This window comes from Metopolophium dirhodum, chromosome 8, assembly GCF_019925205.1.
Source record: "Metopolophium dirhodum isolate CAU chromosome 8, ASM1992520v1, whole genome shotgun sequence".
NCBI classification, from domain to species: domain Eukaryota; kingdom Metazoa; phylum Arthropoda; class Insecta; order Hemiptera; family Aphididae; genus Metopolophium; species Metopolophium dirhodum.
The window spans coordinates 17777185-17790717 of record NC_083567.1 but is presented as its reverse complement, the minus strand read 5'-3'; the positions used below and the strand labels follow the sequence as shown (position 1 = coordinate 17790717).

Here is a 13533-nt window from a genome sequence, read left to right as displayed (position 1 = left end):
AGCGGTTACCTACTTTCCCCTTTTTTAATTTAAATTATTTTTAACTCTATGTACAATTTATGAATTATGGATACATATTATAAGTTAGAGGTTAAAAGCCATACTTCACCCTAGGTAAGCTTCTGATTATAAATTGTTCGTGTTTAATACTTCCAAATTAAAAATTGCAAAATGTGCATCCTTATATTTCTACAGTTTAATAGTTAATAGTTAATGGTTATACATACTTGTTGTAATGTTGTTACACTCTTAGTTTACTGAATAGAATAAATAATATCACATAAAGTACCTATATATATATTATTTTTATTTATTTAATTTAATTTACTTACAGAGAAATATTGGGCCTTACAGAGAAAAACTCGTATGGAGGCTATAAATATATAATATATTATAATTTATATTGTTTGTGTATTAAATAAATATTCAATACCTAATTAAATAATAATCAGGGAAGTGCCTACCTCTTAACTCGTAAGTCTATATATTTTACTCAAACAACAAGACATTAACATTAGTACACAGGTACTTACAAATAATAAAAAAATAGATACTACAATAAAAGGTATACAAACGCGAATATTTTTAATTAAAATACCTATCTTCATAAAATGTACACTAAAAATTTAATGATAATGCAGTTTAAATTTATGATTATTAGTAAGATTTATTGACGCTATTGTTTATCTTCAGTAATTTCTTCTAATATTTCAGATGTTTCTTCAATAGGCTCCCACGTTTTGTCTACTTTGGTTAAGTAACCTATACAATTAATTTATATAGTTTTTATTATATTTTATTGAAAAAAATATACCTCTTATAGCCGAGTGTTTCAATCTTGGTTCAATACGTAATTCTTTTCCTTTTAAACCTTCATTATCTTCATCCGCAGGAGTATAGAATCGAACAATAGGCAGTGGCTGTTTAGACAATGATTTCATTTCCATATTTATTCCATTAAGTTGAAGTTTATCTTCCTGAATATTATGTAAAAATAAATTATAACAGTCTATTATTAAGTACATTAGTAAACTTAAAAAATGTTTAACTGTATTATACTTTTACAAGTTTGTATCCCTCTTGCATTTGAATTGACTGTCGTTTATTTCGCGCTATTTCAGCATTAATTTCTTCATCTCGACGTTTTTTCCATTTAACATTTGTGTGATATGCATGATATGACACAGATATTATTACTAACGATAAAATACTCGCCATTACCATTGCAACAACTTTAAAAAGAAAAAAGTTTAATAAATAAACACTTGAAACTAATTATTTATAACCGGTTAAAATATCTGAATCTAAATATTTTTAATATTTTGTGCCATACATTATTAATTACGTAATATAAATCTGAAACATAATATATTTTTCAAAAGGTTGCCTTCATATTTTAACTTACCATTAAATGTATTATCTTGTTGAGTGAACACTTTTGCATACTTAGAATCATAAGGCATACGAGCTGGAGGATCTAAGACCCAAGTTTGATCTACTCCCTAAAAAAAAAAGAATTTATAATAAATAATAGTAGATATAAGGTAATAAAATAATTCATACATAGCTTATGTTAAGTGAAGGTCCAGGTCTAGGTTTATGTATATCATCAAAAGAAGCACACTGAGCACTGCGAACTCCTTGAGAATTTGTTACATTTACTTTCTCACTACCAGTTTTTGTAAATAGCATATATTCATCTAATGGTCTCATTGCATTATAATTGACTTCCAAAAATACATCTAAAATTAAAATATATATTTGATAAAGATGCGCATATTATTTTTTTTTTTATTAGTTAACCCGCAGCAACTTAGGCCTTTGGGTGAAATATTATTTATTTGCTATTAACCTACATTAAAATATATTTATAAATAAAAACAAAATAAAGTATTTATAATTAGTATTTAAATTATAATTGGAAAGTTGATAACTAAGTGGTAACTGGTAGCAAATAATAACAGTTATTGCATTTATAGTATCTATATAAAAATCAATAAAATTTAACTGAATACTACTTAAATAATAAATATATATGAATCTGTATCGGTATAATCAAGGTTAAATTATAGAATAATTACCCCGTTGTTGGTAAATTTAAAAAAAAAAAACAATATATTTTATACATTTATATTTTTAATTAAAGACAATATGATGGCTAAAGCTCAAGCAATAAGTATCTTACATTTTTTTAATATTCATTTAAGTATACAAATATTACTTGAAATGCATCCACTATAACTTGTATAAGAAGCAAAACGTGGGTCAGTTGTATTAAGTCCACCGATTTGTACTTCATTATCTCCAGCAGTGATATCTGTTAATGTATCAGTTAAACTTAGAACTGGGATTTTTTTTAGTTCTATAGGATCTCTATCGACCTATGTTTATCAAAGAAAATAGTTATTATAAATTATAAATAAATTTTAAGCCACAAATGCATACATATACATAAGTAAACATAATTTACCATAAGTATTGAACTAGATTCAGTACGTTTATAGTAAACTGAGTGTCTCGCTCCGTTTAAAAAGTTTCTATCTTTAATATGTGCACCAAATGCTCCTCCTGTTCCCTCACGATCTTCTTCAAAGACCATTTCACCTTTTTCGTTTAATGCAACAATAAGATAGTAACTTCTCCTACATAACAATTTCATATTATTTTATATATGTAATAATAATCACAATTAAAAAAATATATAATATATTAAATTACGGTAATAATCCATAATATACAATCAGGCATATTTAATGACGGACCCTCAAGGAATAGTATATCACAATAAAAAAAAAAAGTTTAAAACCAACACATTCCCTATAGACTAAAGATCATTTATTTAAATTCAAACAACATTTTACTTGTTTTCTGTTTGGATAAGCAATAAAACTGTGCTTCGTTGTCTCTTGTCACTACTTGAGAAAGCTAGATTCAACTTTACTTGTGTAACTGGTCCTTCCAGAAGAAACTTTCGGCGTAAAACTGAGACGCCACTAAAATCTGCTCCTTTATCTAAACACAATAAGTTTTAAAAAGTAAGAAAGTTAACAAATTAAAAAATACCATTACCTAAACCGCAAAAATCTCCATAATAAGATGTATGCTCACAATCACACGAACTACCACCTTTTTCAAAATTTTCAATACAAATACCTTTGTTTTTACAGGGCTGTTGCTCGTCACATTTCATATTGCAGCCAGATATTATACCTCTAAGTTCTACAAGAATTAACTAATTAAAAAATTATCAATATTTATGATTTATACATATCATACCCTTTTCTTTAGAAGTATTAAATGAAGAATTTGCTAAGCCAAGACTACTAAAACTGACTACAAAATCGTCTATTTTTAATCCTCGTACACAACCAACATATCCAGACAACCGTACAGGTTCTTTTTTACTACTAATTAAATTTTCTGGATCAAATCCACCAATATTTACTTGAAAGTATTCAGTAGGAGGAGCAGGGGGTCTTTGTGGTGATAAAATCTCTAGAAACAATCAATAAACATAGACAAATAAAAATGTAATGCATACTATGTACAACTATTACATTAATATTGTATAACACTTTTTAAAGCACTGAGTATATACCATATAAATATATTTATACGTGGACTCACCTAGTTCTGGATTTCTCCAAGGTTTGCTAGTATAATTTATCAATAAACTATATCCGACTGGAACAGAACTGTTTATTTCATTGACATATAACATAGTAACATTTTCTGTTCTTACCAAAGCTAGTTGAATAGATTTTCCTCGATTTAAACCTTAAATTATTTAGTTAAATTATTAGCTTCATGTAATCATAAACCATAATACATATAAAACTCAAAATCTACCTGGATATTTTACAGTTATATTGTAAATTTTATGAGAATGATTAAACACAAATACCACAGAATTTCCATTCAAAATAAAAAGTTGCACAAAATTGTTTAAATGATCATTTGCATGTAATATTAATGAGTTTTCGTCATATGTTCTTAAATTCATTAAAATATCTTTAGTCAAAAGTTTATAGTAAGACTCTTGACTTAATTCTGTTATATTATTGATAAAATAATTCCGTTTAAAATATGATTCCCTCGTAATAAATGTTAAGCCTTGTGTATTGATATCTAAATAAATGATAAATAATAGCCATTAATATAATAAGCATAAGTAACTGAAGATTTGGATATTATTTCATCATTGATTTTAATTAATTAATACTTAATAGGTACTTAACTATTTTCACAATATATCCCACTATAGGCCCAAGGATTTTCACAAACACATTGAAATGTACTCCATAGTTCTTTGCATTTTGCTCCATTTTTACATGGATTTGGAGCACATGATGGTTTACATTCTTTTATAATTTCGGATAAATGAACACTCATGTATGAATATATATCTAAAATTTCACCATTTACTACCAATCCTCTAAAACATCCTATTAAACCTTGACTCACAGTTGTAACTTGAAGAAGGTCTCTAAACCAAATTAATTATTTTCATGGTGAACAGAAGAATAATAAATAAATAATAAACTTACTCGGTAGCACCTCCAATATACATACTTCCTTCAAAAGGACCAAATTTTTCATTGGGCAATAAATCGATCATTTCATAATCTGTATTAATCATAAAGCGTACATGATGAGAGTTATAATCAATCCAAATTTTCTGCCATTCGCCGTTATTTAATCGCCGTCTAGATTTTACTTCCATGTCTCTTGATTTTCCAGAATTTAACGTAAAATTAAAAGTTAATTTAAAATCTAAATGTTACAGTGCCATGAATAAATACATTAATAAAATAATAACAACATTTAACTTTAAAATCATAATAAATTTAGTTCATAAAAATATACCACTTGTGAGAGCAACCATAAAAGAAGGGTGTTGTCTTCGAATTGGTGGTTGGTATAGTAAAATTGCTTTTTCTCCAGTAGTCCTAAAACTGAATGCTATGTCTCCTTTTCTCCAACCTGGTACTTCTATATAAGATTGACTTGTTGTAAATGTTACAACATATTTCTGAGTGTCTGAAAATATAAAAAATTATTTTTAATAAGGTTTTTCAGATTTTTTTTTTATTAAACTTAACTTGTTTCAACACACTCAAGTGGACCCAATGTTATACGTCCTAAAGCATCAAGCTCTAAATGTTCTTGTTGTAAAAACACCATTTTTGTAATTCCTAATCCTCCATATTTAGAAGTTAAATAATGTCCTTCATCTGAATGCCATTTAGCATCAGGAAAATCACAATTGCACGAATGTGTACGATTTGAACATGTTTTATTCACTAAAAATTAATGTTATGAAAAAAAAAAAAATGCTAAATTAAAAATGAATATAAAAAATACTTGAACATGGGCAAGATCCTCGTTTGGCATAACCAATAAAATTAATGAGCTCTTCTTGAGCAGCGGAAGTAAACCATGTAGCAGAATGAAGATCTAATGGAGCCTTATAACAATCATATTTTATGTACTGGCTACAATGCAACGAATGTGATATAAGCTCCTTCAACATTTCTGGAGGAAAATCTCTATATGTTATAGTAAAGCTGAAATCTGATTCTGCTGCACTTCTAACATCCTAAATTTGTAAACATTTATGAATGTATATGTAATTATTAATCTTTAGGTTATATTACGATTTGACTAGGTAAATTGTGTTCAACAATAGTTTTTGAATCTCCTTGAACTCCAAATTCACATTTAACATGGGCTGGGGGAAATTTTCCGTTTCCATCAATATCAATGAGATAAACATCAGGCTTAGTATAACCTAAAAGAGCGAGTTCTTCGCATGTCTTACGAAACTGTGCTAAATCAATTCAATTATATTGATATTTGTTTGAATTATATATAGTTATATGTATTTTTACCAAAATGGCAATTTTTTCCAATATATCCAGTTCCTTTACAGTCACAAATTACTTTATCATCAACGACTGAACATTTACCATCATGTTCACAAGCATTTGGTCTCTTACATGGATCTACTAATTGACAATTATCAATTGACACTTGGCCAGTTGTTCTATTAGTTCTAACCATTTGTCTAGACTCTAAAAATATACCATCTAACCAAATCTCTCGTATACAACCAACAAGGCCTATAATAATAATATATTTTAAATTAATATAATTTAAATTAAATTGAATTATGATTTTATACCAAAACTTCCTTTGCCTCCAATTCCACTACCAATAGTTATAGTTTGTTCGGCCAAAAAATTTTGAATGCCATTTAAAAAAGTTGTCTTATTTTTGTCATCTACATTTAATGTAAGCAATCCTTTAGTGTAATTTAAACAAACTTTATGCCAAGACCCTTCAATGTTTAAATCATATTTAACAGTAGTTAATTGTGTGACATTTTTACTAGATGATGGTGTGAGTTCAAAACGTATTTCATTGTTTACCATCCGCAACTTATAACAATGTTATCAATAAATTAATTATGTAATATAAACAAATTATCAGTTTATAAATTGCCCAGTTACAAAGTTCCACTTACTTCCCAAAATCCAGAAGAATTCTGAGAGGATGTTGTCACAGGTGATGATACTAAAATAGCCATATGCTTATGACTTTTAAAATCAAACATCAAACTTATATGGTTAACAGATGCTACTGGCCATACAATATGTGAAGATGGAAATGGTAATGTTATAGGAATCATGTCAACTTCAGTTTCTGTAAATTCTGGTGATAAAAATCCAATGTAATGCACTTTTGGATTTCCTCTTTTTAATTCATATAATATTGATATGTCATTAAAAAAAACATATTTTAGAGAACCTACAAAGTTATTATGTGATTTCAAACCTAAAATTTAATTTAATTTGTTAATTTAATCAAACATACTTTCAATTGAAATAATATTTATAATTAATATTGTACCAGGTTTATTAGAAAGTGTTGGACCGCCACCAAAATATATTTCAGGATCTATGTATAAATAATTTCGAGTTCCAGCCAAAATATAATTTTTAGTTTCTCCATTAAACATAATATCGACCATATTTTCTTTATGCAATATTGTCAAGTTATGCCATTGATTTGAGTTTGTGTTATTACCTACAGTTGCAAATATTATAGGCTCTCCATCACCAAGTTCAATTTCAACAATAACTGATCCATTATAAATTGATATCGCAATGTGATGATGTTTATGAGACTCTCCGCTCGCATAAAATAAAGCAGAATCATCAAATCTGGTCTTAAACATAAAACTAATACGATTCATACTTGAATGAACCCTATCTTTCCAATCATAAACACGGTATGATACATAGGAAGATCCTCTTAAAGTTAATACAGTAGAAACTGAAAATAGTTTATAAGTTAGTACATGCAGTACATTTCTAACAAAAAAAAATTTTTAAATATAATACCATAAATATCACAGTATTCGCCTTCATAAAGAGTTCCAAAACAATCACATGACAATTGATTATAATGGTTAATACATAAACTACCTTTAAAACAAATATTGTCTTCAGTTTTACATCTGGAATTGGTGTTTAAAGTGATTAGTGTACACATAACTTGTATTTTAAACATCAATAATTTACTCTTAAATGATTAGAAAATAAACCATACTTATCTATGCAACCTTCTTGTACATTGTCGTGTTTAGTAGCAATTAACGGTTTGATGGGTAATAAATCCGAAGCAGCTTTTCCAGCACTCAAAACCATTTCTTTTATGCAGCCAACAAATGATTCTATAATATACTTAACACCATGTAGTTTTTCCTCTGGGCTCAAACCTAAATTAATTATACAGAAATTCAAAATAATAATATTAGGTATTAAAAATAATAAATAGATACCATCAAACTGATCAACTAGGGGCAAAAATATATTTTGGTTTTTGCCCATCAACAAAAGTTATTACAATTTACACTGAATCTATATTCAAAATTAACATTTTCTCCACAAAATATATACATATGTGTATGGTATACAAAGAATATTTAATTAAATTTTAAAAAAAATAGTAACTATTCAATGACAGCAATTTAGTCTAAAAGTTAATTTTCAGGTAGTAAAGATATTTTATAGTTCCATCTTCTAGTTTATTAATCCTGGAGAGTCCACCCTTATATGAATAAATTGAACAGTTCTCTACAAAATAAAATTCTTCATTTCAAGTATGAACATTTTATAATTTATCTTGTAATATATAATTATATTGTACATATCTAAATGTTTGTCCTATGATACCCCTTAATAATGAAGAATTGGATTTTAAATAATAGTTATATGACTACCCTCCTCTATTCATTGGAATATGACATTATTTAGGGTAACTTGAGGAAGTCGCAAAAATAAAATAAGAAGTATGAAAAGATCCATGATATTTCTTTAATTTTGATATATTTTTAAAAAAATAATCAACACAGGTTTGTTGTAGCTTAGAAGAATTAGATAATAAGGTTTATTTCTTTCTCCATAATTTCCAATTAAATTTGAAACTGCCCCAACTCCCAAGTAATCCTGTTTGAGTGTTTGATGGTACCTATAATGCAATATTATATACATAAAGTTACTGTATTTATTTTTGGTTTAGATAAATATTCTTTAAAACTTAATTAAATGTAGTTTGTTTCTGAATTACGTCAATAGAATAAGGAAAATTAAATTAATTTTAATATAATTATAATAATTAACATAATGTTCATACCACCAATTAAAACGACAGATGTTAAGTCAGTAGATATGCCATAATTACTAGACTTGTGTAATCCTTGTATTATTTTTTCTGCACTTATATTATCTACTTTTGCTATAAGTCTAGCTCCATGTACATCTATACGTACAGTTACAGTGTGCCAAATATCATGATTTAATCCTAAAATGTAAAACAAAATCTTATAAAATTACAATAATACCTTACCTAGATAAAATATTATCTTTAAATACCATTGTTTAGTCTTTAGTAATTAATAATTATATGATTGAAAAAATATAAGAATTTCCACCCCACCAAATAAATAAATAAATTTTTGAATTCACCTCTATGCCTTTCTAATAATATATAATAATATTATATTATATAAGCCTGAAGTGGGTAGACTTTTAATTTTAAAATTATATTTGTTAGTACCTATTGTATGTATTTATCGGTTGCTAAGGTTATTTTAAGTAAATATGTTCTAAATTAATATAAAATATTATAATCAACATACATTGCCTTAAAATAGTTATACGACAAATATCAAGGTCTCTTCTAAGAAAAAAGTTGAGTTTATTTTCTGAAATTATAATTTTATTGACAATTGATTATTGTTTACATTTTTAGAGTAAGTGGCTCAAAATAAAAGAAAAATGTTTTAAAAGGCTAACATTTTAACCTCCCGAGTGGTCATAAGAGTATTACTCAGGGACGCCCGGAAAGGGGGGGCAGTGGGGGCCATTGCCCCCCCTGAGATTTTTTTTGTCAGTTACAAAATTGGAAGTTTTTTACATAAAGCTGGTCTTAGGTATTTAGCGACTATGCGACAATCCTTGTTTCTAACAAGTCATATATAAGCAGCATAGGCGCACAAGGGTGGTGCTTGAGGATGCTTAGCACCCCCAATTTATCTCAGTATTTCACCAATCATTTATAAATTATTGTGGTTTATTGGTTTGGAATTTTTTTCCATACCAAATGTTGACAACTCAACTGTTCACGAATTCACTATTAAAACAGTATTGTGTGAATACACGTTTCAGTGTTTAAGTTTTTGTCAATATGCAGCAATCATAATATTATTATAGAAAATTATATTATCTTACGGTTCACGGTTGGGTACGAAATGTTCTATTTATAACTTTGGTTATTACTTGGTTTTTACTAATATGCCTATTTATTTAATCTGCGGGCTACGCTGAATTGAATAAACTCGGAATAACAAATTAATATTATTAAGACTATTAAGAGGATGCTACACTCGCAATTGTGGTCTCCGTTTTAGAAAAATAAAACTTAGTAAAAACGGTTTTTCGCTGATAAGAACCCCTAGGGCAATAGTTCAAGTTATGCAACCAAATGTTTCTACTAGAAAGAGAACATTGACTATGCAACATTGTTTTTAATTTTTCATATTAAATATTGTGTTTTCCAAGTCCACGTATTGTTGAGTGTTGACTGTTGTTGCCCTACAATTTACAAATGAACCAATTTTTAAGTTAAAATAATTTAAAAATTCGTTAAAAAGTGCAAACATGGATTCAGTTCCTAAAAAGAAGAAAATGAGGACACTTCACTCTTATTTTTCAAATGATAAAACAAAAAAGGTAAGCTCTTATATTGGATTATTTATATTTAATTTCTTGCTAATATTTTATTAAAATTACATTCTTCCGACTACCATCATAACAATTTAATGTTTTTGCTGGTTAAATTAATTACATTCCTACTAAAAGTATGCATTTTTAAAGTTAATACAACTTACAAGAATACCCGGATATTTAAATAATAAATAGCCAATATTATTGGCACAATAAGGTCAATTTTTATAATTATGAGAATATATTTAATACAATATTTAACGAAGTAAAATTAGTTGCTTCTAAAATAGGTCTTCAGTTAAAGTTACCACGGCGTAGTGTTAAACAAGTACATCGTGAAAACTATCCAACTAACGATGTGGAGGTATATTTTAGACAATCTTTATTTATACCATACTTGGAATCAGTTATAATGTCTCTAAAAGATAGATTTTCAGAAGAAAAATTAAAAATATTTATATTATACAACCTACACCCAAAAAAAATGAAACTAATGAGCGACCAACAATTTGTAGAAAGTGTTGAATTTATTTGTACACTTTATGGTTCACTTCTAGACAATTTTAAAGAGCAAGCACTGTCATGGTATGATCTATGGAAAAAGAAAGAAGTCGAACCCACCATGAAATTAATTGATATTCTCGATTACACCACATATTACCCAGCGGTGTGCCAAGCAATACAAACTGCAATTACTTTACCTTTAACTTCCTGCTCAGTAGAAAGATCGTTTAGGTATGGTTTTTAAATAAATATTTTTACAAATATTATTCTGTGTGTAAATTCATATTTAACAATAACTTTTTTATTAAATTTCAGCACTCTACGCCGTTTAAAGACATGGATTAGAAATAGGATGGGAAACAAAAGACTGAGTAGCTTGGGGTTAATTAATAAACACTGCCAAAGGTATGATGATAAAAATTTTTTAATCAAAAAATTGATAAATCAATCAATTTATTTGCTTCTAACAAAAGGAGATTGTCATTACTTTTTGAATAAAATGTAATATGATGTATAAATATGATGTAATATGTAACATGTAATGATGTAATATGTTAATTCAAATCAAATAAAGTTGTTTTTTGTTTAAATTTTATTGTGTTTTTTCTTATAAATATAGAACTAATAGTGTAATTTTATATCAACTTAAATTAGTTTGGATTTTTAAAAAATTATTAACGATATTATTACAAAATATGAGTAGATGAAAGATGTAGCGGTAAATCTTCCCATAAGTATTTACTATTCAGGTACCTGCAATTTTTTGCCCCCCCCTGAGCTACATTGCTGTGGGCGTCCCTGGTGTTACTAATTATTTTTTAGGTCCAATGTACTTTTATTTTTTTTTTATTATTTCATGAGTGTAGTCTTAAGAAAATCAAATTAATAAGAACAACACATTTGTTGTAAATTTAGTTTGTTATAACAAATGATATGTTGATAACAAAATCCATAGTTTATAACTTATAAAGTTATAATATAAATTATAAGCAATGAATTTATTGTGATAAATATGTACTTATTAGATTTAATTATTCATGGCATAATATTTAATCACATAGCTTTTAAGATGAAAATATTATTTTTAAAGAAATAATTATAGTACGAATAATACCTTAAAATACATGTACCAATAAAATCCTATAATTGAAACCATGGTAATCAAAATTTGCCCAAATAATACATTTTTTAAACTGAGTGTTTTGGATGAAAAATATATTAAACTATAGTGTATCCTGGCCTTTACTTTATAGGCATTGGCGCAACTAGAAAGGTGCAAAAGGGTCTTTTGCACCCCTTGTTTTTTTAGGTTTAACTATCGTTATAGTAAAATACCATCAATTTTATGTTTTTAAGATAAGAAATATTATAGCACCCCACTAGAGGTCTAGTTGCGCCTATGTTTATAGGACAAAAAGATTGGACTAACATAGTTGAACTAAACATTATCTAAACCTTATGAATTTACCAAAAATCTGCTAACTTCTCAAATACTTGTTTGAATATAACCTACCATTTTGAAAGGCTTTTTCTGTAAATATGTTCAATGAATATAGATTTTATAATCTTATAACTTATAGCTTAATGACTACTTATAACTTATGTTTATAAATAATTTCAATATTTTTAGTGTTCTCAGACTCAACATATCTTTTGAAGATTTATTTTATCAATTATAGCTACAATAACTGTCTAAATTTAAAATCTCTTACTCACCTTCTCCAACTATTACAGAGGTTGAATGTTTACCATAGACGTGCACTACTTTAAGTTGCCCCTTTTCAACAATGACGTATAAAGCATAGGGAGGAAGACCCGTTGGTCTGTCCTTTACACTATGATAAACAAGTAATCCATGCGGTAAACGTGTACGAAATTGGAATGATATTTCTCGACAAAGCCTATTTGAATCAAATGAGTAGAAATTTTAAGAATAAAAATATTACGGTGTTGCCAAATTTTACCTTAATTGAAAGGTAGGAATACGATTGCCATCAAGCTGTATAAACGCATTGTTTTCAGCCATCATAAATACAGTATAATGACCAGATTCAGAAAATGTAAGTTCTGCACCTCTATCGCTTGGAGCTATTGGTGCCAATGTAGATGAACCATATTCATATTTTTGTTCAACAGGTTCTGAGACAAAGTATGTATTGTTATGGTCTAGGAAAAATTAAAAGGGTTAATATTTGAATAAGCTAAAAATATGTATTAAGTTTACTTTTAGCACCAACACAGTAATACAGACATTCTGCCTCAGAATCAAATATATTTTCACTTTTACAAATACCACTTATGTAAGTTCTACATTGGTGTAAAATAGAATCGTAGTACCATTTATGTATCCAATTTTGACATGGACCACGCATAATTGGGATTTCACATCTTTCTATTCTCAAAATATGAACATTAATTAAAATGTATAAATTATATATTATTATTAATAAGTAAAAAAAATAATAGTATACCCTTGAAATTCTCCAGTGCTTTTACATCAAATACAGTTAAAATTAGAAAAACGGTTATAAAAAAAATGTGCATTTTTCACTCAAATATTAACATCATCACACAGATGTTAAAAGATATATATTTTATGAGTATTAGTAAAGTTATTTTAAACCAGCTTAGAACTACATCATGTAGTTTTAAAAAGGAAACTGTAGACTACATAGTAAACTCACAATAGAATAATAACCCATTCAATTAGATGGTCAATTGAATTCAATTTTTCAGT

At 27.3% G+C, this 13533-nt stretch overlaps 1 protein-coding gene and 1 pseudogene across 2 annotated transcripts; one reads left to right on the top strand and one right to left on the bottom strand.

Moving 5' to 3' along the window:
- Nucleotides 1-286: 286 nt before the first annotated feature.
- Nucleotides 287-13521, bottom strand: LOC132950877 (axotactin). 2 transcript variants are annotated; one of them, XM_061022476.1, is made up of 29 exons: nucleotides 13268-13521; nucleotides 13021-13188; nucleotides 12761-12962; nucleotides 12513-12697; nucleotides 8701-8868; nucleotides 7615-7783; nucleotides 7407-7522; nucleotides 6913-7338; nucleotides 6527-6837; nucleotides 6185-6440; nucleotides 5892-6122; nucleotides 5658-5830; nucleotides 5365-5599; nucleotides 5103-5303; nucleotides 4867-5040; nucleotides 4548-4773; nucleotides 4239-4486; nucleotides 3850-4128; nucleotides 3628-3777; nucleotides 3277-3495; nucleotides 3070-3219; nucleotides 2862-3012; nucleotides 2471-2642; nucleotides 2222-2381; nucleotides 1564-1742; nucleotides 1406-1502; nucleotides 1060-1232; nucleotides 815-977; nucleotides 287-762 (listed from the first exon to the last, which is right to left on the bottom strand). In XM_061022476.1, exons 1-29 carry the CDS (start codon nucleotides 13338-13340, stop codon nucleotides 677-679), a joined length of 5541 nt encoding a protein of 1846 aa, XP_060878459.1. In that variant the 5' UTR covers nucleotides 13341-13521; the 3' UTR covers nucleotides 287-676. The 2 variants fall into 2 exon arrangements, with proteins under 2 accessions (XP_060878459.1, XP_060878460.1); XM_061022477.1 differs by lacking the exons at nucleotides 8701-8868; nucleotides 12513-12697; nucleotides 12761-12962; nucleotides 13021-13188; nucleotides 13268-13521 and adding an exon at nucleotides 7847-7910.
- On the top strand, nucleotides 10596-11294 carry LOC132950878 (uncharacterized; annotated as a pseudogene).
- Nucleotides 13522-13533: the final 12 nt, after the last annotated feature.

Excerpts from the sequence above, each read along its gene's own strand:
- LOC132950877 (XM_061022476.1), bottom strand. The coding sequence starts at position 13,340 with ATGCACATTTTTTTTATAACCGTTTTTCTAATTTTAACTGTATTTGAT. Across the intron at positions 13,189-13,267 it reads AGCACTGGAGAATTTCAAGG|AAAGATGTGAAATCCCAATT; the intron begins GTATACTATTAT and ends TTTTGAGAATAG. Across the intron at positions 3,013-3,069 it reads TGGAGATTTTTGCGGTTTAG|ATAAAGGAGCAGATTTTAGT; the intron begins GTAATGGTATTT and ends TATTGTGTTTAG.